Genomic DNA, 26045 nt, shown 5'->3' on the forward strand with positions numbered 1-26045 from the left:
CAGCCAGGCCGGATCGGAGGTGCTGGCAGTGTGCAGCTGCTCCAGGAGATGCTGGATGCCTCCCCTGAGTTGTGCTGTGCTGTGTCTGGTCTTTAGACTGTCTCTGCCTGGACCATTTCTAGGGGCTTATTAGAAGGAAATGTGGTGTTACAGCATTCAATACATGTTCTTCATGTCAAGTGGAGTTGTGAAGGAGAAACCTGAACTGTTACAGACTTGTATCCATATCGTCTTTAGCAAAGAATCCAGGTTCTAAATGGTGTTTGAGTTTGAGTATGGAGACTTCAATCCTGCCTTTGCTGTGGAGTGACATGCTGCCCCAACTTCTGATTTGAAAATCTGGGGATCCATTGCATACAACAGTCAGGCCTATAAGTGATACGAGGGATACCAACAGCACTACAACAATAACAGTGATCTGTGACGTGACGTGACTCTCATGGAATGGTTTACAACTAACTTTTTCTGCAGGATAATGTCTGCCCACACACAGCAAGTGCCTCTGAAAGTGCACACATCACATGATGTTTTTTCACTATTCTCACAGAGGCACAACATGGCAGTAAACAGGTCTGCAATATTTAAGATTTTAGATTTAGATTTTATTTAATTCACTTATGTGTACAGCGGCAACAGATATTGTTAGTCACTGTCTCACAATCTAAATTCCCTATTACTATGTCTTTGGAGAACAACTTTAGGAGAACATATGAACTCCTTGCAGGGGAAGAGGAGTGTGGTGACTGTGAAGTGGTCGTTTGATTACAATGCTAATTAAAATAGGAACTAATATAGAACTAGTTAGATGCAATAGCACTGGCACAGTATGGTAACCTCTGATAACGTGTTTATGCTTCTTTTCTTTTATGTATAAGTGGTTGTAATATACTGATAGAGAATGCATAAATAGTTAAAAATTGCTTCTTCTCTGAGGTGTCCTGTTCTCATTATCTCAGCATAAACAGCAAGTTTCATGGGGAATATGGTAGAAAAACTGGATTCTTGTACAGGCAGGTGTATTTGGCACAGTAGTAGTTCTAAATAGCGTTACAGGTATCATAAACGCCATGGGCATCATAAGAACTTTTTGCAACACTATTTTCAAATATACAGTTCATACATATGACGTTTTGGTTTTCTGTCTGGTATTTTAAGAACTGTTTTATTCTAACAAATCTCAGCAGTCAGCAAAAATTGGGTTATGTATATAGAGGAGCCTATCCTATAGCTAATTATATGATTCTTCTGTGTCTTATGTCAAGTTGTTTCATCATCTATTCATACACTTCATTGTTCTAACTATTTCTGCGGTGGGTAGGTGCGAATCACTTACAACTACCACATAGGTTGTTATCTAGTTTTATGGCTCTCCAAAAGTATTCATACACATCCCCTTCGATATGGGGAGGAGATTGAACTCCATCACCCCACACACACTTCAGTCTTTAAGATGAAAAGATAGATAGATAGATAGATAGATAGATAGATAGATAGATAGATAGATAGATCTGAGGCATGCAGGGAAACCTAAGGGTTGGTTCACACTAGCGCTTGTATTCCGTCCGCAAGGAGTCCGCATGGAGATCCCCCGGACGGAATGCAATCGCAATTGCAAGCGATGTGCTTGCAAAGCACATGGAGCCCATAGACTATAATGGGCTCCGTATGCTTGCCGCGCACTGCCCGCATAAATGAATTGTGCGGGCAGTGCGCGTCAAGCACACGGAGCCCATTATAGTCTATGGGCTCTGTGTGCTTAACTACACAGCGCTTGCATTAGCGTTGGTATTCCGCCCGGGGGGGGGGGGGGGTCTCCATGCGGACTCCTTGCGGACGGAATACAAGCGCTAGAGTGAACCAACCCTAGGGTGTACCTAGGGGGTCACTGGATTCTCTCAAAAGCCAGGGCTCTGATGCAGCAACAATTATTGCAACCCTAATAATTACCCCTCGCTCTATTAAGAAGTGTGTTAGGGAAGTGCGGACAGCAGTTCCCCAGTGCGTAGATGAACCCTGGGGAGAAGGGGGCACAAGAGACAGTGAGCCCTAAGCTGAAGCCCCCCACTGTCCCTTCTTCTTGCCTGGCCCTATCCTACACAATAGGTGGCAACTTGGAGATGATCCCTACCTTGATACGTGGCACACAAAACGCAGACAAGACAATAACAACAAAGGGAGGTCAGCTAGCCAGGGGTTAGTAACAGTCGAGCAATGAAGTGTCAAAATTGGAATCCAAAAGAATAGTCAATAGGGAAAGCCAGAGGTCAAGAATCAGAATATAAGTAATAACAGCGAGAGAAAAAGCAAGTACGCACAAGGCAATAGCAAGCACAGTGTGAATGTGAGCACTCCAGGGTTAAGTGGAGTGCAGCAAGTCCTGTAGCGCCAAAGGCGCAGGGGGGACAAGAGAAACGCTGTCATGACTAACCCCCAAGTGATCCTTGGGGATGTAATTAAGTGCAATAGGCTATGTAACAGGATAACTGATAAAAGCCAGGGGCCACCCTTGGATATGGCAATAAAAGCAATAACATTGTTGAATTGTCAAATAGAGGTAGTGGGTGCAAAATTACAGGCGCAAAAGTATGCGGCGTATACGCTCGTAACTCCCATTGAAATCAATGGGATCTTTTTGAGTGCGCAAACTGCTGACACGCGTAGAATGTGCCAGATCATGCTCCACTTTACATCGTGTGAACGCACAAAGCAAAGGCCTGAAACCTACGAGGGAAAAGCAAATAATAATGTCCATTTCAGGTACCATGCAATGAAAATAAAGTAAGCAAGTCAGATACTCATCATGGAGGCACATTTGCCTCTGCCAAGGGTAGAAAAGAGTTTGATGGTCATTTGCGCTTCGGCATCCAAGAACATTAGCGTCATTGATGTACAAAGTCAGTGGGATCCGGGTCCTCGACCTGTAGCCCCTCACTTTGTAGAACTGGAAGGCTTTCCTTCAGGGATCGAATGAGGCTATATGTAAGGGGAAACCCCAACTGTAGCGTATCTGGGCTTTTGTAGTGACAGAGTCACAGGGCACATGGTCCTACGTCTGTCCAGAGTGGCCGGAGCCAGGTCTGTACAAAGCTGTACCAATGGGGGCCATACCTGACACAGGTTGCAGATTCTGGGCCGCCAAGAGAATTTGGTTGCAGAGCTCTGGGTAATGCAGCTTGAGGATAATGTCCGTAGGCACATTCTGGTTCTTAAGATGCCCCAATGACTGGTGAATACAATCCATACGAAGCAGTGTGGGGTCGACTTGCAGGAGTAAAGCTGCAAACAGTGTTGTAATACACTCATGCAACGTGGTTATGGATTCTGGAACTCCTCTAACATGGATATTGGCTCTCCTGGGTATATTTTCCAGGTCTTTAAGTTTTAAATCAATGGCCTTAAGCTTCTGTGCACAGTCACAAGGTGTGTTTTATCCTCTTCCAGGGTGTCAGCAATTTCATCCATTCTGTCCATCACTTCTGCGACCCTTGATCTTGGATTTGTTTAGAGAAGTCGGTCAATGCTTTAAAGAGTTCACTAGAGAATAATTGCTGTATTTTAGTGAAGAGAGACGAGGGGTCCAATAGTTGGCCCCGACACCCGCCATAGTAGATCTGAATAGTTTGGGAAGGGTATGTCAAGCCATTGAGTCTTCCCTAAGTTTGCTAGTTTTTGGCTTTTGAGAGCTGATGAACATGTTAGCAAGGCAGTAAGTGGAAGAGCATATGAGTTAAAATCGAGGTATTGGTACTGCCGGGTGAGCCGAGACGGAGACCTGAAATGTTAACCAGACATCAGGGGTGCAGTGGGTGCACACCAGACAATAGGGGTGAGCACCATAGACGACAACAGGGTGCCATGGTCACAATAAAATAGAGAGGCAATCCAGAATATAAAAGTAAAAAATCCTAGATGGCCACCCATGTCAAAAGGCAAGCACATAAAGTCTTCCAGGGGAAAACAAGGTACTACAGGCCACTGCACAATTCCGCCAGCTAGGTTATTCAGAGAAACAGCCTAGAGAAGTGTCTTGAATCAGCAGGGCTCCCCTCACAGAACAGACAAAGGAATATTGATCAGTAGGTGCAGGAAAGGAGGTCCACCAGCTCAGGGGTGCTCTAGGATATGCAGTTCCCAAGCACAGTAAAGGTGGATACTGTAGAGGTAGAGGTACTTGCCTGGTGCTGTGGGTGCCAGTAAGAGCTACAGGAGGTTTGTAGGAGAGGTGTCTCAGGTTGCTCTGGTACCGACAAGATGACAGCTGCGCTGTGTAGGTAAGTTGAAGTGCAGATGCAGGTAGGCTTTCGGACCATGGAGGAAGCATCCCATGGGGTCTGCAATGAAACAGTAGGCTGAATCCTGAGAAAGAGCTGGACGGCAGGCAGGTGCTGGCAGTCAGAGCTGGCGAGAGAGGTTCAGGATCGTTGTTCACGGTTAATCTCAGATGCCAAAGAGAGAGCTGTCCAGACAGACACACCCTTGGATACTGCAGAGGTACAAAGATGGCAGTGTGGCACATGTGGAGGCTGCAATGGAACCCAGAGTCACCTAAATACAAGTAATAAGAGAGGACGTTAGGGTATATTCACGTGCTGCAGATTGAAAATTGGTCCAATCCATTTTAATGAGGTTTGTTTTGGTGGCAATCACATGCATTTATGCAGGCTCCATACAGATTAATAGGATAGCTGCAGAAATTTCTGCAAAAATCAGCCAGGTGTAAAGTATATCCTAAGACGGTACAGTGTTACTCAACACTGGAGTTTTTTAGGCCACATGCTATGGAACCAGCATTACCTGATTATGTCACCTTTTTGATTACATCACCTTTTCTTGCCCTAGTTTTAACCCAATGGCTTTATTTGGCAAATTATATTATTACATATAATTTGTGTAATAATTTGCAGATAAATACTTTCTGCAGAAAAAGAATCTGAGCAAAAAAGGTTTTCATGTTTCAGTGGTAAAGCAATAAATTTGTGTGCGTTCTATGAGTGTATAACGAAGGTGAAGCCTTTTATGTCAGTATATAGGTGACAGGGGATGTGTATGACTGGTCAGACCTCAATTATAAATTGTTAAGATACCAGACAACAGTAGAAAAGAGAAGGCAGGTATTTAGAACCTTACAACGCGGAAGCTGTCTGATATTTGCTGAGTGGCAGTAAGAAAGGAGAAACACTGGCGGACCTTTGTGTTGGACACTGATAATGCTTAAGACAAGGTAAGACAAGTCAATACAGTTTGCTGGCTCCTTACATCATCTGCATCTCTTCATTGGGAAGCAGTACCCTGAGCTGTTCCTTATTTTCCCCTTTGGTGGGTTCAAGCAGTAACAGTAGGAGGTGATCTAGTGACCTGTTTTGCTTGTTTTTGTGAGCTGACCACAGCTTAGTGAATTGACTTGTTTCCAGCCCTATGTTTTTTTTCTCTCCAGTCACAACTTCACTTCCTTGCAAATAGCCATTATGTGGAGTGCAGGGAGGGGCACAGCTGGGAGCTCTGAATGGAATTTGCATGGTTCAATGCAAGCTCACCTCTTTGATTCAGTAGAGAGGCACAATGGTTGTACTTCTGAAATTACCTTGATAAATGTCATGCCTAGTTTGCAAATAATCACTCAGACTAGTCATTCAGTCATTCAGCATATATATAGATGTCCGATACTGACTTGTTTGCCATAAACAGCATATTGTACGGGATATCATAAGTTATAAATCAATGATTTAGATTGAAGAAAGAAGACATAAACGGACGGACTAGAATCTGACAATCTCATCTCTATTGTGCGAAGTACCTGCTAATGCAGTTATCTGCTGTCAAAACTTTCCTGCCGTTTATTATAATAGTATCCAGGTTATGTATAAAAGTATCATTGCATTGTCAAGTTTAGAAATTGTGTAAACACTTGCTATATCTGCTGGATGTCTCCCCCAAAATGTATGTTGTACTGTGCTAACATATACCTGATGGAGAGAGCTTGCCATGCTCAGGTGAATAGAGCTGTCATTTTTATGAGGTGGATACAGGGCTGGGACAGCAGATATTTAGGGTGTTGTCAGCAATCACAATACTTTTGAAAAAAAACAGACACACACACACAGAGAAACAAAGGTGTGCCCCTGGCGTTTTCTCAGGAGAGGGCTGGACCGCCTACTCCTCCCCTGTCTCTTGGTTCACACTCTCTCTGACTACAGAGGCACAGAGCTGTAGAGCAAACAGGAGGGAGCTCTGTGCCTGGACTGCTTGATTCCTCATACCGTGCACTTGCACTAGCTTTATTTTGGCTTCGCTACTGACTCGGCTTTGCTAGATTTCTTTCCACATTTTGGGAATTGTGGCCCAGGACTGGGCTAGCTTTACCTGTCCTCACACGCGTTTCCCCTCCCACACCTGCAAACTTAGATTGCTTTTGCTTTTCAAGGCGAATGCTTTGTTGGCTATAGATCTGAGAACAAAATGAGTGTTAACGGAGGGTCCCATACCCGGATCAATACCCTAGGCAGGCTCACTAGAGCAGAGTCTGGCCCGGATCTTACTGGCAGGTATGAGATGAACAACCACCACAAAATGGTCGTAGGAGGAGGAGGAGGTGGAGGAGCATATATGCCGCAGAAGACCTACTACATCCAGCAGTCTTACAGTGAACACACCGGAGATGGCTATGGGTGAGAAACTTATAAGTATATTCCATGGTGCACTGCAATTAGCAAGGGGAACTTGTAGCTGTCTACCATCAGAAAATTGTCTGACAGCTGGGAAAAGAAAGTTACTAAGACTGGAGAGTCTTCTATCAAACAACAGTAGCAGATATAGTGAGTGTTTACACAGATTCTAAATTTATTTAGTAGTGGATAGTTGTGTGATTTATAGATCTGCCAGTAAGGCCTAATTCACATAGGGACGGTTTATGCATTTTTAGACCAAAGCTAGCAGTGAATTCTCACGTTGCGGAAAAGCAGCTTTTTTTGTTGACATTTTTTTTTTAGTCAAAGCCAAGATTGGCTAGCAAAGGAATGGGAAATATATAGAAAGTGCTTATACGTCTCCATTCTGCGCAATCCACTACTGACTTTGGCTCAAAAACCGTAGGAAAGTCTGCAACAAAAAAGCTGTATTTCTGTAATATGGCAACTTAGCCTTAAAGAAGTAACCAAAAACTGCCGGAGCCAAAAACTAGCTAAATAACCAATGGGTGCTACTACAAAGACAGCAAATACTGGCTATATATAGGTGATAATTACTGTATTGTACTAGTCTTTGAAGTCTTTGGCTCCCAAAGCTCTTTCATAGTCATACATTATAATCCTTTCATATTACAGACTTGGTAATCCTAATAAATCTGATACTAGCACTGACAAAACACCCATATAAGTATTTTTGAAACACAAATGATATATTAGCTACATAAAGTTTTTCTGTACAGGGGTCTATGGAAGGTCATCAAATGTGTCAGTTTCCATTCCTTAGAACAGTTGTTGTCAGTCGAACTATTCTAGAAAATCCTACATACAGTTGGGTTCCCATTCGGCAGCTCCTATGGGAGATCTCACCTACGCACTGGAAGCTTTACCTGCTGTGAATAATTTACCATGTGTCACACTTTACGTCTCCTGTAAATTATGTAAATGACTATTACTATATTTTGGTAATGGTCGCTTATTCGCTGTTATGTTTGGTGCTGAAACCATTTTACCGTGCTGGTGTCAATGGCATTTTTCACTTCATGGCGAAGAATATACAGACTACCCTCCCCCATAGCTAAGGTAGAAGAGACAGGTCAGGCCCTGGGATGAGATCACTAGGCGAAGTTGCTGAGCAGACTGAGGATTTTTTTTTTTTGCTGTAGGCATTCTCTCAGGGACGACTGTGTGTATGGAGGAGGTTTGGCGAGTTATTTTATCTTTCATTTTCCCACAAAATCTGCTGAACTCACCTCACGGGGAGACAATGTAGAAACGCTACTTATGATTTACAGCCACGACTACAACTCTCTTTTACAGTATAAGATTAGTCATGGTACACACTGTAAATTCATGTATAAATAAATGGTAGCCATTTCTGCCTCTGCAACCCCTACAGCGACACCGCTGATAAGAACTATACTGTTAGTGTGCTTATGGATCTGTAGAACTTGTGGGTGTATGATATATGTACTCAAATATGTTCATTCAATTTGCAGGCCAAAAACCATGGAACTGCTGAAATTGGTCAGAACATGGCTCCTTTTTTCTGTGTTGCCATCACAATACCAATTCAGCTGTGTTGTTTCAGATCATCTGGTTGCTATGGATAACTTGTTACAGCCTTATAAATGGGGTTGTCATACAGTTCATTCATAGCAACCTGCCTGTATGTTATTGAGGGCAAGAAAAGGAGGGAGGAGTTGTAACAGGGCTTATTACATCATGTTCTGTCCCTTACCGCCACATTAACCAGATCTTTCGAAAATTTACTTAGATTTTATCAAGGAAAAAATATATTTTTCTACAAGTTGCGCTACAGCCTTAATCCCTGATATCTCTTGTTTCCTTATTGTTGCACATACTATAGTAACACTATAAATGTATCTTCCTAATTCCTGATAATTCCTATGTATGACATGAAATTAATATGTTGGCCTAATGTTATGAGGATGTATTGATGCAAAGTGTGAACACGTGCTGCCATAAGATTGCCACTTATATTCTGAAAAATAAGCAGCTGTAGATCAACAAGAAAACCAGAAGGAACCTTTGGAATTTGTAAACTTGCTTGGGGGTAGGGAGGGGTTAGGAGACTACTAGGCAGCTACTCTTCAGAGTGTCAGTGTGTTTTTCTCTCCCAGACATTCTACCAATGATCTTTTGGAAGTTAGCTCACTATATAAACTGCACCATCCAATGTTTCTATTGATTTTGGCCATTCCATGTGTTACATTGCACTCTATGGGTTAACTGCTTGTGTGACCTTACATTCCAGGATGACTGCCTGTCTTATCCAGCCCTGATAAAGGGCTTGTCAAAGGACAAACTGAGCACAGTAAATCTTGAAGCTCTGCTATTGTCTCAAGGACCATTATTGCTTCTCTTCATCTACTTTTTTTGTCTTGTTTTGGCGGTTATGTAGTATGGGAACGATTTAGCTATTTTGTTTTGCATTATAGTTATTAGTCCGGTAAATGTGGACACAATGACCCTTTACATACACTTTATATCCAAAGAGCTAGAGGCTACTGATTACTTTCTTGTATTATATATGATATTATCTATGTCATATGTGATATGATCTTTGCTCACTGACCTCTTTTATTATGTGCCAGTATTACTAACACAGTTACAGATGACTTATTCACAGTACAAGTCAAGGTACATGGATGAAGTTAAATGGTAGTATCAAGAGCATAGTAATACATAGAGAAACTAACAATTCAGAAAGCAACAGCTGGGCTTATGATGTGCATATCAAACCCTATCCACAGAGTATGTATGGCTCCTTTTGTATAGTGCTTTATATGAAGTTCAACAGAAAAAAATGCTATGTATAAAATGAAAGTACAGTAAAGGGATCATGTACTTCTATTATTGCCCAGAACACAATGCAGTCCTAATGCCATAAGCATTTTATTTCCATTGTAGTCACCTACATCAGCCTCACAATGTACAATAACTTCTCTATATTGTTTTTACACACACAATAGTGTCAGTTCACCTATACTCATATTATTGAGTCCTGAATGTTCCTTATTGTTCATGTGGATAATTGGGAATATACATTCTCTGATGATACATTGTGCTTTATATTCCATAGCTTATGTGTGTAGTCAGGAGATCCTTTCTTTCTTGGTCACAGCTGTGAGAAGAAGAATATAGGAGACAAGTTGATCTACATTGTCTGCATAATGTGAGAGATACTAGTACAAACTGTTCCTTTTTATGATAAAATCTGCTTTTTAGCACTACAAACCTATGAATGCATTCGTCACACAGGCAACAAAACATGACTGGTCTGTAACCTTATGAAGATATCAAGCCAATATCAACATATACTCTATCGGCTTTGTAGGGAAGTTGTGATTTACTCCCATTTCCTGTGTAGCTTTTATTCTAGTTAGTACAAGAATACAAAAATGGCAAGTTTAATCAAAAGTCAAGTTGAAAGCCATTGGGCACCTCCAGTTACCCAGACCCAGTACCAGCTTCTGCCTCTAACCTTGCTGTAACTACACCCCTATCTACTGGTCACCAAATCAATGAAAGTGAATGTAGTATCAGTATAAGCTGGCAGTGACAAAGACCTATTGGAGTGTAGAAGATGGCATGGAGGTTCTTTCTTTATATACAATGAATTATATGCTGACAAAATGTAAATTAGTGTTAGTGCACATGATGAAGCTACAGAATAGACAGTCATGTGGATGGTCAATGTATAACATTTGTGCCAGGGTCCAGGGGCTTAAACTACAGTTCTGTCTTTCATGCAGTTGCTTCTGGATTTCTAGTTATATACACGAATAGGACTGTGAATATTCCCTGCTCTTCTCTTATTACATAGCAATGTTTACTCTTTAAGCTACTACTCAGCATGGACTTTGAGCTCAATGAATATAGTTTGAGGTTGGAATTGTGTATTCACATAACCCAAGCTGTATATATTAAAGGGGTTGTCCCGTCACAAGGATCCTATCTATAATGCTTGTAAATGTGAATGTAAGACTTTTCCTAAATACAATGCTTCAGCAAAACTGCTTTGTTTGGCCACTATATTACTTTATTCATTTTTTTGTGGCCACAGCCCTGACCTAGCTGCTCCTGAGTCAAGTGATGTGTCTGCCTGCTCTCAGGTGGGAGGGAGGAGGGGCTAAGTACACGGGAGCGAGCCTGGAGGGGGGGTTGGTGGTTTACCCTTTGGGGGACAGGTGAAGCCAGCAACATCGCTATGTGCCTGCCCTGCATGAAGACAGCAGCGGCAGAAGCGATGCTGCTATTCCGGGGCGGAGGAGCGGAATAACAGCATCGCTTCTGCCGCTGCTTGCTTCATGCAGGGCAGAAGCATAGCGATGTTGCTGGCTTCACCTGTGCCGGCATCCGCTGTAATAGGCGGATGCTGGGGACTGTTAGACGCCGGCATAGGCACATCGCTATGCTTCTGCCCTGCATGAAGCCAGCAGCGGCAGAAGCGATGCTGTTCCGCTCTGGGGTCACATATGCCAAGCCAAGCGGCGAGATGCCGCCGGCCCTGCGTGCACGCTCATACACCAGTCTAGCCTTCACAATGCTAATACAGACCCGCAGGGTGTCGGGTCTGTATTCTCATTGTGAAGGCTAGACTGGTGTATGAGCGCGCACGCAGGGCCGGCGGCATCTCGCCGCTTGGCTTTGCATATGTGACCCCGCCCACCAATGACGAGACAAAGCCGGAAGACAGAAGATTTTAGAGGAACGAAGACGGGTAAGTATGCGACGTGGGAATACCCCTTTAAAGGAGAACTCCAAATAACACTGAGACTGCAGTAAACATTTAAAGGTAGTCCACATCAAGTCCATCTTACCATGTGTGTGCAAGACATTTCAGAATACACACCTGTACTCGTGGCTGTACGGATGTGTAGTCTGAATTATGTCAATAGTTACCACATAGGATGATGTGGAATGTTTTTAGGTGTTTGCTACAATGAAGACAACAAAGGATCTCTTTTTCTCCGAATGTAGAGACTTTCTCTGGAATGTTTAATAAGTATGGCATAATGCTGGAGGGTGTCTGAAGTGGTTAGTCTTATAGGACCCAACGTTTCCATTATAACTGTCTTCTTGGCATCGTTCCATTCTGAATGCTATTGTTGTAGGCATCACTGCTATCACAAAGTGTTATGTTAACATAAGGATGGGTCATTGTGTTCTCTTAAGATTTATGGACCAGATTAAAATAACAGAGTAATAGTGTTTACATTAAGCAATATATATGGGTCATTTTATAGCTACTTTTTGGCATTGACACTGGGTTCACACTAGCTCCCGGACTCCGTTTTCAGGTTTCTGTCTTCTGCATGCAGAAAACGGAAACCTGTCAGTCCGAGTCCAGCCATGAGTGCCAGTGAGCGTTTTATGCTCTCCGCTGCGAAACCTTTTTTTTAAAAAACCGGACACAGAGTACTGCATGTCCGACTCTGTGTCTGGTTTTAAAAAAAACGGTTTCGTGAGAGCATAAAACACTCACCGGCGCTCACGGCTGGACATCTTTCAAACCCATTCAAATGAATGGGTTTGAAAGAGTCCTGCAGCTTTCTGTCTTCTGCTCTGTTTTGTGCAGGAAACGGAAACCTGTATGAACGGAGACCGGGCGCAGATGTGAACGAGCCCTGATTTGTTCCTCCTTTATTTTCCAGCCTGTTTATCATTTGCCTCTCAGTGTCTTGTTATGGCACAAGGCCAGTGTCCTCGGACAGCACGGGAAATGTATTATTATTATAACTGTCTGGTTTATGCATACCTGGGTTTTGGAGTAACATTTCTGCCCCATTGTGTTTCACTGACTCCTGCAGGGGGAGGGGGATTGTTTACAGGCTGCTCACCTATGCAGGTAATTGTATGCAGTTTACATAGCTGTCTGCTCAGGAGTGCAGTATATAAATAAAGCACCAAAGCACCCCCTCCCCCACAGCAGTTGTGAACCATCTAGCTATCTAGGATTATATTTCTAAGCCTTGTATTATTAAATCCTATAAGGAATCCATCATGCAAGCAAGGGATTCCCTTCACCGTTTGCATAATACAGGCCTAGATACCGTAAGAAAGAAAGTTCATATCTGCATATGGTCATATCTATCTGGAATATTCCATTCTACTGACTGGACTTTAGATTACATATATTTACTGCTGAAGAGGGCAGGAGACGGAAACCTGCAGGACTCTTTCATACCCATTCATTTGAATGGGTTTGAAAAGTGTCCAGCCGTGATCGCTGGTGAGCGTTTTATGCTCTCTGCTGCGAAACCGGGTTTTTTTTTAACCGGACACAGAGTCGGGCATGCAGTACTCTGTGTCCGGTTTAAAAAAACCTGTTTCACCGCGGAGAGCTCAAAACGCTCACCGGCGCTCACAGCCGGACTTGGCATGACAGGTTTCCGTCTTCTGCCAGCAGAAGACGGAAACCTAATACGGAGTGCCGAGCGCTGGTGTGAACCCAGTGTTATTTGTGATTCCAATACTAAAAAAGAGAACCTAGAAAAAATGGATGGCTTTAAAGTCTGCTCCAAAAGCGATTGTGTTCTGCTGGATGTCTGATACCTATTATTGTGTCAGAACCTGTATCTACTGGATAATCCCTGATATCCTGGTTAAGCCAGTCTGATTCTGATTATGTAATGCATAAAGTATGAATTAAAATAATCTTAATTTAAAGGAACCATAATCTAGAAATAAACATTACAAGTAAGGGCGTGTTCACACCTGCACCCGATCTCCGCTTTAGCCAATCCAGCAGATTTCCATCTTCTGCCCCGAAAAACTGGACAGGGGATGGAAACCTGGCAGCCAGTTTTCACTTGAATGGGTTTTCAAAGTAACCACCCGTGTGCATCTCCTGCCTCTCTGCGGTGAAACCGTTTTTTTTAACCAGACACAAAGTCCTGCATGTCCGACTTTGTGTCCAGTTAAAAAAAAAAACGGTTTCGCTGTGGAGAGGCAGAAGACACACACGGGCGGTCACTTTGCAAACCCATTCAAGTGAAAACTGGCTGCCAGGTTTCCATCCCCTGTCCAGTTTCTTGGGGCAGAAGACGGAAATCCGCTGGATTGGCTAAAGTGGAGACCGGGTGCAGGTGTGAACCAACGCTAAACAGGAAATAATCTTCCCCCTGCTTTTTTCCAGCATTGCAGGTTTCTTAAATAGTACTGAAGAGATTCTGCACGGAAAATAGATTCATTTTTGTGCATTTTTATGTTTGGTGTTTGGCTTCGGCTAGATTCAAATGACCGAGTTTCACAAATGAAACTTGGTCCATGTGTGTACCAAATTTACTGGTCTGAACATAATGCTGGGAAATGGACTCCTAGCATAATAGTCCCTGCCTCCCAGCAACATACTATTCTGTAGTGATTATAGTATGGGGCAGTATTCCACGGGGAGGCAGGACCTCCTAGCATCATAGATAACTATACTGCTCAGAGTCCCTCTCCCAGCATCACGTTCATGCTGGTAAATTCGGCCAACACACGGATCAAGTTTCACAGGTCAAACTCATTTGTGTGAAGGTAGCCATACTCAATGTGAAAGGAACAGTAAACAGAAATTGCATACAAAAAATATATATTTATATGTCCCTGCAATTTCTCCCTTAATCTTCCTCTTGCCATGAAGCCTTTTCTCCAGTACAGTATTACAAGTAAAACATATATTAAAAAAAAGCTGTGTCCTAAGATATCAGCCATATCCCATCCTCACTGACTTTATCTAGCTGTAAGACAACTGGCTGGCTGTTCTAGTTACTGGTGGGAAAAACATTGTTAAGCCGTACTACCCTGGCTAAGCCTCTCCCCTTCAGCTGTCCTCCAGCCAATTCAGCTCTGCAGAATTACTCCAAGACTTTGTGTAAGGGCATAACTAATATTTTTTCTTTAACTTTCTTCTATCAATTATTTCCAGAATAGCCATTATTAGTAACTAGCTTTTACCCGCGACTTCGTCTTTGGGCGGACACAGACGTGTGAAACTGTAAAAGTGCTTTAAAAAGTTTGGTGGGCTAGCAAATGTGATGTGTTATATTGTGTATGTAGTAATAGAGACAATGTGATGTGTTGTATTGTGTATGTCGTGATACAGACAATGTGATGTGTTGTATTGTGTATGTCGTGATACAGACAATGTGATGTGTTGTATTGTGTATGTAGTGATACAGACAATGTGATGTGTTGTATTGTATATGTCGTGATACAGACAATGTGATGTGTTGTATTGTGTATGTAGTGATACAGACAATGTGATGTGTTGTATTGTGTATGTAGTGATACAGACAATGTGATGTGTTGTATTGTGTATGTCGTGATACAGACAATGTGTTGTATTGTGTATGTCGTGATACAGACAATGTGATGTGTTGTATTGTGTATGTAGTGATACAGACAATGTGATGTGTTGTATTGTGTATGTCGTGATAGAGACAATGTTATGTGTTGTATTGTGTATGTAGTGATACAGACAATGTGATATGTTGTATTGTGTATGTAGTGATACAGACAATGTGATGTGTTGTATTGTGTATGTAGTGATACAGACAATGTGATGTGTTGTATTGTGTATGTAGTGATACAGACAATGTGATTGTAGTGATAATATAGTGGAAAGCTATATGTAAATGTGAGTGAGTAGAGTGAGGGCTACTCCTGAGGTGACAGTAAGGAGTGTGCAGGCAGGTTGAGGCAGGAAATGCCAGGCAGTATGTGTGAGTCTATAGATGGGGCTAGGAGTCCTGCTTTTGTGAGTCTCCTGCTAGGAAGCCATGTTGTTTAGTGGCACCAAAAGTAGCCTGTGACTCAATCCTAAGGGAAAACTATGTTTGTGGAAAATTGCATGCAAATCCGTCCAGGCGTTTTAGCGTGATTGAGGAACAAACATCCAAACTCACAAACATCCAAACACACAAACTTTCACACTTATAATATTAGCAGGATTTTAATGAAATTACATTTTCCATAAAATATTTGGCAAATCTTAGTCTGCTGATTAAAAATTGATTCACCCAAAGACTTGAAAGGCTTGATTCCCACCAGCACTCACTTTCCATTTGGGGATTCTGTTCCCCTTTACGCTTGAAAAATGCTGAGAGAAACACCTGCAAGCAAGACTTTTCTCCCCGCATTTTTCAGGTGGAAACTAGGCTGACCCATCATATAGTCTATAGGGTCCCCTGGTAACCGCTTTTTAAGTGGATTGGGTTTGTTTTTTGGGTCCCCAAGCGGAACAAAGAACAGAAACCCAAGCACAGATGTGAATCTAGCGTAATGTTACTATCATATGTGAGCCAACCTTTAGTGAACCTTCTGTTTTAATATCAGGAACAGCTGTAATAAAATAAGGGATACTTTAGGGAGTTACAGTTTCCTTCCCAATATATGAGTGTAGGTGCTGTACAGTATATGGGATGGACTTTAATACTCAATTCTTGAGTCTTCACTGTAATTATTGCCTATAACCGCGCCTTTATTTTATTGCTCACACGCATGCATAAAGCTCGTGAAATATTTATGGCTTATATGTGGAGTGATCCCAAATGAAATGGCTTGTTACTGAGTATATCTGTCTGAGAAAACATCTCTCTTATTTTGGTCTTCATTAGAGATGAGCGAACACTATTTGATCTAATATATATTCGATCGAATATCAGGCCGTTCGAGGTATTCGATTCCAATCGAATACCATGAGGAAAACGCACTAAAAATGTGTATCCCCTCCCACCTTCCCTGGCGCTTTTTTTGCACCAACAACTGTGCAGGGGAGGTGGGACAGGAACTACGACAACGGAGGCATAAAAACAAAATCGGAAAAAGTAATTGGCTGGCTAAATCAGGTGACCTCCAATTTATACGAATGGTGGATTTAACATTCGGTTAATTTGAGACTGTGAACTATGTGACTTCGAGACTGGAATAGATGTACAGGCGGGGTTAGCTAGGGATTACCTTTATTTAGGTGGGAATGTCACTCACCCAGCTCTTTTGGGCTCTATCTGGTCGGGATTCCTGTCAGCTTGCGATATGCGCGAGCTGACTTTTTCCCATAGGAATGCATTGACCAGCGTTGATTGGCCAAATGCCATACAGAGTACAGCATTTGGCCAATCAACGCTGGTTCTGCCGGAGGCTCGTCTGTGAGGAGGCGGAGTCTAAGATTGGATCAGAATGGAGACTGCTGTGGACCGATCTTAGACTCCGCCTCTTCAGGCAGAATCTGCATTGATTGGCCGAATGCTGTTCTCTGTATGGCATTCGGCCAATCAACGTTGGTCAATGCATTCCTATGCCGAGATGTTGCAGTGCTGGCCGTGCGCTCAGCGCGGCTACTCTGGAGATGCAGCCGAGCTGAGTGCATGGCCAGCACTGCTACACTGGAGATGAAGCAGAGCTGGCCGTGAGCTCAGCTCGGCTACTCCGGAGATACAGCCAAGCTGAGCGCATGGCCAGCACTGCTACACCGGAGAACCGCTGCTACACCAGAGAACCGCTGTACCTTGCTGCACACTCAGCTCTGCTGCATCAGAGATGCGCTGAACTCTGCTGCACACTCAGCTCTGCTGCATTAGAGATTTTTGTGCAATTATTTTATCCCAGGCTCTGAGCTACATTAATTTTTACTCCACTTGAAAAGGAGAAGGAGCTAGATACTTCCTCCTCTGTTACCTCAGTGGCTTGTATGACACACCCTTGATGGATCAGTGATCAGATGGAAGGTGGAAGTTTTCTAATGGCAACTGACTGCAAGGGAGGGCTGAGACAGGGTAATAGGAGACAGGAAAAAATATGGAATGGAATGCCAGCCTCGAAACTGATGGTTGAAGGGATAGTTGTAGATCATATGTGTGGTATGACAAAATCCCTCAGGCACTACTGGCCACCTTGAATACAACACTCCCTACCTGGGAGCCTTTTTTTTTTTTTTTTTATAACAAATAGGCAATGTAATTTCCTTCAATTTGCTTTACATGTAGGTGTGGTCTTTTCTTACATTGATGTGAAAACTTGGAGACACAAAGTTCTGAGACATCCATACACATGAGGAAAGTTCAAATGTACCAAGTATCTTATATGTCTAGGAGTCTCCTGTCTCTCCACATGAAATGAAATTGGGTAAAGGATTAGGCGTGCTGAATTGTATCATATCCAATCCAATGTTTTCTCGGAGATAAGCAACCACAATTGATGTCTGAAGTGGTTTACTACCCTGACACAATATAGAGCAAATACATGCTCACCTAAGCAGATTATGCATATGGATCAGGTTGTATACAGGAACAACTATTGGCCATGAGCTATTCTAGGTCTATGAGACTAGTAAACATTTTAAAAGATAGCATACGATAGTATCATTGACCCATAAGGGTTAACAAGGTTACAAAAACCTGATTAGTTGCTTAGGACAACTAATCACTTATCATCATTTCTGATAAATTTGCCCTTGTATTTTGAACCAGTGTATATACATTGTCGTAATGATAGGTTTTGTTACGGTTCTTTTTTTGGTCTTGGTTAACACCTATTCTGGAACATGGCTGGGTTGATAATGTAATATAGTAATTGTTTTGTGGTTTCAGTTTCGAGTATTTTTCCAACCTATGTTTCTCTTTACAAAAATAACTTCATTTTAGTTGTGAACCCGATTTGGTCAACTAAGCTAATTTTTGCCATGTATTTACTGATATCCACTACAGGTTAGCAGACCATTCTAATAATCATAAGCAAAGATGACCTAGTCTATATTATTTATGGTTGTATAAGATTCATGGAAAATGTTACAAAATGATTTACTGATGAAAAACAGATCTTGTTTGGATGGAGTCCATGCATTTACTGTATCTGGTATGCAACTTATATTTGGGGTCTTTGCTTCAAGAGTGATCTTGTTGACTAGTACTTGGTTGCATTTATCTTAGGCCTGAATTAAAGAATTAAGTAGTATGCTAAGGCTGGACAGTGAAAGTATATATACAGGTACTCTGTATTTTCCAAGCTATAGGGGGTGTAGAGGCGGCAATCACTACCAGGCCCTGGAGTCTGAGGGGGCCCCAAAGACCTCTCAACTATATAAGATTCAACCAGAATTGCAGACAGCACATAGTAAGTGGGGGCCAAGTTATAGAGTTTGCATTGAGGCCTAGAGGCTTCAAGATATTCCTTGGTCTATCACTGGAAGGTCCTTTCTTCAATTTTAATTGAGGTCAATAAAAGTTGTATTTAATTCTGGATCGACTAGAAGAGGATGTAAAATAATAGGCGACATTTCTGCTTGGGATAGAGCTAGGAAGTGTTAGCTTCTGTGAACTGTTCTTGGAATACATGTCCGCCTTAATAAACCTGAAGATTTCAGACAAGTGAAATCCTCCAGGAAAACAATGGCATGGATTCTTGTTGATAAGACCTGACTCGTGTCTAGCTCCTGAGTTAGTCATGGACCACTCCTTTCTCTGTCGTATTTTCTGAAATCTGTAAGACTTTACAGTTTTCTCTGATATCCCGTATGCTTTTCTTCCTAGGACAGTCTGCTGTGAATCACTTGAGTAATAACAAGCGGCCTCTTCTTGTGATACCTGTAGACGTATTTCGCACACCTTTTTCAATGAGTCAGCATAATTACTCTTTTGTTGAAGGAAAAATTATTGCTTGCAAGCTGAGACTCCTCACAAATGAAATCACCCATACACACCCATACCAGACTAGCATTGGCTTGTTACGGCAGAGGAGTTAAAAACCCTGAACCTGGGAGAGGTGCCACTGAGTAGGACATTTTATTACCAAATTTTATCGGTCTGTAAATATAGTGCTGATGTAAATAAACGCTTAGTAGATAATCCTAATGCACTTGTTTTACTCAAATATTGCAGAATATTTTTCTTTATAATGTCCACTGGCACAAAACTGTATTGTAGGGATTTAATTCATGGAAATTCCCTCCTTTAAATGTTTTCACCTTTCAATCTGCTGGGTGATACCTGGTAGTCGGGAGATCTTAGACTAATAGGATGTTTGCATTTCAGTCTGCAAGGCAACCACATGGAGTTAAGTTTCCAATTCCTTTAGCCTGCCAAGATGTTATCAAGACATTGCCCTGGGACAAATTCTTCTTTTTAATTTATTATGTATCATATATTCTTTGATCTAGGTTCACGCAGAACATCCATTTGTGATCTTTAAAATGATAAAAATTCTGCCTACCTTCAGGGTAGATATGACAGACTTGTGGCAAAAATCTCTCACCAAGTATGCAAATTAGCTTCTTAATAGGCAACTAAGCATTTTCCATGGCGTTTGACAGCTTGTTTGCTTTTGGGTTACACGGCAAGGCTACAATGAAAGACATTGTAAGATCTTGATGTGAAAAGCTACACCTATTGGATAATGTCATTGTAGAGAGGTGTCTTTTCATGGAATGCTTCTTGATGTTGGCAATGTAGAAGCTAATTTATATACGACGCACAAAATTTATCACCTGAAACCAGGGCTGACTCTAGGTTTTGGTAAATCCTTGGGTAACAGTCTCAGTGGGCTTCCTGGTGGTCATGGTAAGAGGCACAATCCATTTAAGAGGCTACACAGACTAAAACATAACTTTTGAATTAGGCCAGGGAAAGTGGAAAAAAATATATCTACTCATCAGTGCTCCGGTGTCCTCCTAGGGTGGTGCGATTCTGCAGCTTGACTCCCTTCTTGCTGTGGAATTTCTTGCAGGCTGTGACGTCCTCATTCATACAGAACTTCATTTATGCTTCTATTTCATAGACTTTATATTCCATTTAAAACAATAACAAAAAAGACTGAAGAAAGCTTCCATTTTGTTTCTAACATTGCAGTGAACGGTGCAAACAGGTGGTTGTAAACAGAGAATGCTCCATCTGTATCTGGCATTCTGCCAGAACAACAGATTAAAGACCAGCAGTGTGAAACTAGTTGGATGCATCAATACAGTTACCATACGTATAAAGCATTAACTGTGATCTCAATTAACTATTTAACAATTTAAGGCTCTGTTCACATCTGCATCATGGTTTCTATTATAAATGCAGACTACAGCATCACGTCGGCTTTGCTCATGGCAGACACCACCTTTACCTTTTATCTGACTAACAGACCCCACTGACTTACAATGCGTTTTATCATTTCATTCTCGTACGCTGGATATTGGTTGTCATGCTTCACACATGAAAACTATAGAGATACATACACTAACATTGGATAGGTTTGTAAGAAGGGTGAGGTACTACACGTCCCAGAGCAGAGAAATGTACAGGGGACCAATTTATAAAATGTAGCATATTAACATGATTAAAATGTTCACTGCTTATCTATCACTTACCTGCTGTCAGGGGTCTGGGCAGAAGAAGTACTATTTATCAACTAGGAGAAGACAGATAGAAGAGACAGTAGCAGATAGGGGTCTGCGGACAGATGACAGTAAGATTGGGAAGCTAAGACACGACTACTGCTGTTGTGTTAATAAAATTGATGTTTTTAGTTTACAGCCAAATAGTGGGCTCCCTTGAGCTCAGTGGGATCCAGCATCTGCCCTGGTATGCTACGTACTTATGCCAGCCCTACCTGAAATTACAAAAACAGCAGTAGTAAAAAAAAAAACCATAAAATAAAACTAAACTGCTTCAGATCCTGGGGGACATTGTCAGTTAAAGTGGATTTTTAAATTTTTATATGGGGTATGAAGTTATATGGAAGGTCCTGTTTATATAGAAAACACATATTTTAGACAATAGTATAAAATAAGTATAAGGTGTATGTGCTATATAATGTATAATGTATGTTTTTATGACTATATATATAGTCATTTAATAAGTATCATTGATGCAATGTGACAGAGTATTAATGTTTAGCAAAACCTCTTTAGCCTAGCACTGACAGGGCCTGACAGGTGCCGCAACATTTAATGATATAAGGGATCTAAGAGCAACACACTTCTCTTGGCTCAGTCTTCTGCTTTGTGTCTTGAGTTTACATTGTCTTTCAGTTTTGTGCATCAGGCTGCAGAATTTAAGGACTACCAGAGGCCAGATTAAAGACCTTGCACTGTACATTGAAATACATTATCTAATATAGTCTTTTAAATGAAAAAAAAAATGTTCTCAGAAATAGAGAGTCGTTTTTAGTTTGCTCTTGTCCACTGAATTGTTTTCAATACAGTTAGTTGGGTATGTGCTGAATATATGGAATATGTCCATGCAGAGCACCAGTACAGCAGTTTGAGGCAATGTACTGTATACTAACAAATTAGAACCATATTTGCAGAGAGAACAACATATCATCCCATACCGGCGTTTGATATGAGCAGTAGGTCAGTGTGCCTAAATTATGTCTACTCAATAATTTTGGTGTTGGTTGTGCCTTGTGGAGCTATGTTCTTGATATTATTTATGTTATATACTGAATAAGTAAAACTTACCTTTGTATTTGTCTTTTTTATTTTTTCAGGCAAACAGGGACAATGTCCCGTCGTCCAAACACTGTCCAAGACATCCTTCAGCACATATCTGACAGCTTGATCCGTGCCGAACTGATTGCTGCCCCAGTATGTATTACATCTTGTTACCATTATATACCATATAAAACACTGTAGACAGTTATGCATTTTATTCAGCAACAAAAGTGGCCTATTACAAATGAGCCCATGCTTCTGTACTGCTTGAAAACTTCTATTTTGGAACCACAGCTATATCTGCTCTTAATACACATCTGTATTTTCTCTACACTCTCACCTCTCTACCTATCCACAGATTACGACCACTGTACATAAGAGAGTAATTCTAGTAGTAGCTATAAATTAGGTAATTGTCTACAATGCAATTCCCAACTATAAAATTTGGCCATCTTCTTTGAGAAAGCTACAACCACTGAACCTTTTTTTTCAAAATAATTTTGTGAGGACTTTCTGTCCCTCTCTGTCCCTATACCTTTACGGAAATTGCCAGCATTTTGTAAGTATAATTGACATGCCGTGATCTACAAAAACGCAATGGTTTTTGAAATCACAGCATTTCTGCTGTAGATTTTTTTTTCTGCAATGTGTGGAAGGAATTAGCTAGAATACCACTCACTTTGCAGGTACTGTAATAAGTGGTGTTTTTGCTGTGGTGTTTCCGCAATGCTCAAATCACCATGTATCTGAAACATGGGGCCCGGCCTAAAGCAGTATAATGTCTTTGGAGAAGTGTAGTTACACAGTAAAAAAGAGGGACAGTATAGGTATGTCACATTTTAGGTTATGAAATAATTATATAGCAACAGATAAATATAGAATGAAACTGTCAAGTAAAGAGTAATGCATCATTTGTGTTGTATATCAACAGTTATTTAATTTGTAGTTTGTATACTTGTGTAATATTGGACTTTGGGCCAAGCAAAACTAAGAACATTGATTTCCAAATGTCTAAATGCCTGGTCACTGCCAAACATTTTAGCAAATACTAGATTCTACGAATACTGAAACCATGTCTGATTTTATACATACATTGTATAGGCAATAGTATATAGCATAGATACCTGGCATAGTGCATTACACAGTAGACAGAGTACTGTTCTATGAGTACTCCTAAAAATCTGGACAGGCTGAATAAAGTTTTCTGAAATAGTTTGAATGTAAGATACAATGATACAGGTAGAGCAAGTCTTGCAGAAATTGACCCATTGCTATGTTGATTGACCCTGAGGGCAGATCAAGGTGGAGAGTCCCATGTTTGGAATTTTTGGTGAGGACATGGTAAAAGAAGCTTAAGTATGTCTTAGGCATGGTTAGACGGAAAACAAAGGTAAAGGTTGTAAGTAAAGAGAGAAGTATTACACACTAAAGGGGTCTAAGGATGTACAACATTTTTATTTATTTTTCAATCTTTTGCCATCATAGACATCTTTCCTCTTGGGATAATGTTAGTTTAATATTTCCAGACTTAATTCAAACGCCTTATTGAAATGAAATAATAGCCTGACAAGCTTTTATTATGCTGCCTCTTATTTTTCTGACTTTTTATGCATGAATTGTTTGTCGTGAAATATATTTCTAGCATCAGTTTACAGTATATTACCTTAATCATAGCATATTCAATCATAAAGATATTTTATTTTCCAGGAACTGAAATATGGAGATGGAAGCCAGCTTGTTCGTAATAGAGAACTAGAAGAATGTCTTGGGTCAGCCCATGAGGAAATGGAGATGGTTGAGGGCCTGATCAAAGAGATGAGAATGATGGGACAACCATGCGACTCCTACCACAGAAAGTATGGGCATGCAAAAACTAATAATCTTGTTATTTTGTGTGAGAAATAGAAATATTCAAGAGGAAATCACAATGTGTATCTTCTGTGTATCTACTGGGCTATGGTTTGTTCTAAAATATAAAATGTTTGTATTTTGTAGATTGCTTCAGCTTTATGATCAAATGCGGGCCCTTGAAAAAGCCATTCATGGTCCACGTCTGCGCAAGGGATCCAAGGGTGGTGGTGGATTTTCTTCTCAGAGTGGTTCCGGATGGGATGACTACACTAAAAGGATCACTACAGAAACATTAAATCAAATTCGGCAGCAAAGAGTAAGTGGTCGTTTGGTAATAAAATTCTAAAACGGTTCAGAAAACTGTTCTGATCCAAGTTTATCTACAAGCCTCTTCTAGAGTTTTTCTACAAAAATGTTTCATTAATCTCAACATATCTTAAGTGCCTTAAGACAGACAGTGACACCTGTCTAGAAGAGCTGGCGTAGTCTTGCTTGAGTGACCATTAGTATTTACCATGATGTTTCTGGGCAGTGTGCCAAAACCCGTGATTCAGAAGACCTTGCTATTTGCCTTAGCATGACTGTAAAAGCTTGAAGTCCTTTGTGACTGCATATGTAAAATGGCTGCTCTTCTTGGAAATCTGCCATGATGCCCTGGGTGTAGGTGTGCCACTGTACATCAAGTTACTTTACCACAGCATATTCATCTCTAAATTATACATTAGTTTGATGTCTCTCCACCCAACCTTTTTAGGGAAACCACAACTATATGTGTGAAGAAAAAAACCCTTGCATAATAGATTTTGCAGACATAAATCAATATTTTATTTCCCATTTTGAAACCTTTATATAAATGGGATCTGTCCCCAGGTCTGTAAATCTCAGTGATCTGCATCATATGATAGCCATTGTCACCCCAGAATTTAGCGATTTATTTAGGGTAAAAAATATGCAAATCTATTCTCCAGGATGCAATTAGGAGAACAGTGCCTCTGTATGCTGTCCTCTAGGGACAGCCCCCTTAACATAATGCATGACTCAGTTAAAAAGCCTACTGACATGATGCAGGGTTTATTGCCAAATTAGTGTTTATGCACATCTGTGGATAAAAGTTTGCATATCGCTGAGGTTTTCTGAGTCTCTACGTGCTGTATGACATGCAGTATTACCGCCTACTTGGCTAGTCTTCCCTAATATGGTATGATTATTATATATATGATCATTCCACTGGTTTTAATTTATTTGTTTTTTTTAATGTATTTATTGTTTATATTCATTATCTGGATCATGATGTGATTATCATATATACTGCTATACGCTATGTGCATTTATTTTTCTCTTTCATTTTATTAGCTCTTGTGGTTTTGTTTTTTTATATTACATATGTTTTTTGTTGTGTTTTATCTGTATAGATCTGATGAAGGGGCGTGCTTTCTTAGAGCGTTGAAGCCCAAAATGCATTATCAGTTTAATACTTTCTTATTCACATCCTTTGACTGGTCCGAGTCCTTGAGGAGTGCACCACCTGGATTTTTAACTGTCCATTCAGTTCTTACACCATTGTTTATAAAATCATTATTATTTGAATTGAGCCTAGGAATACTTTGCAACAATTTACACACTTAATCATTTTAAAAAAAAAATTTTGTTTCTAAAAATTCTAGCGTCAAATGGAGATTGTTGATTGGGGATTCGATGCCGCTTCTGTAGAACAACAGATTGCTAGTCACAGAAAATTCCACAATGCCATCGCTGATTATAGGTGGGAGCTGGACAAAATTAAAGCTGATCTGGTAAGTCATTGTCTTTACTTCAGATTATAAAATCTGCCAGTATTTAGCTTAAGGCCCTTTCACAATGCCAGCTGAATGAATCTTCATACATATATCATTCAAACTACTGCCCCAACTAAATTTGTCCTGCACCATCTGGCAAAAGAGCTTGTTTGTTGGTTGTGATCCTAATTTATTCATGGTCTTTTCATTTACCTAGCGTGAGAAAGGCGCAATTTACCAGCTAGAAGAAGAATATGACGGTTTGTTGGTAAGTTCTGATTATGAACGTTTGTACTGCTTATGAACTCCACTTCC

General features: G+C 40.9%; 1 protein-coding gene across 3 annotated transcripts in view; it reads left to right on the plus strand.

Annotated features, from left to right (window-relative positions):
* Positions 1 to 6182: 6182 nt before the first annotated feature.
* The window catches only part of DSP (desmoplakin), a 39893-nt gene continuing 20030 nt past the window's right edge, over positions 6183 to 26045 (plus strand). For all 3 annotated transcript variants that reach the window (XM_075270796.1, XM_075270797.1, XM_075270798.1), the window contains exons 1-6: positions 6183 to 6665; positions 22161 to 22257; positions 23812 to 23960; positions 24100 to 24271; positions 25620 to 25748; positions 25948 to 25998. In XM_075270796.1, the coding sequence (XP_075126897.1) occupies positions 6457 to 6665; positions 22161 to 22257; positions 23812 to 23960; positions 24100 to 24271; positions 25620 to 25748; positions 25948 to 25998 (807 nt within the window). In that variant the 5' untranslated portion in view covers positions 6183 to 6456. The remainder of the gene's footprint in view (positions 6666 to 22160; positions 22258 to 23811; positions 23961 to 24099; positions 24272 to 25619; positions 25749 to 25947; positions 25999 to 26045) is intronic.

This window comes from Leptodactylus fuscus, chromosome 4 (assembly GCF_031893055.1).
Source record: "Leptodactylus fuscus isolate aLepFus1 chromosome 4, aLepFus1.hap2, whole genome shotgun sequence".
NCBI classification, from domain to species: Eukaryota; Metazoa; Chordata; class Amphibia; order Anura; family Leptodactylidae; genus Leptodactylus; species Leptodactylus fuscus.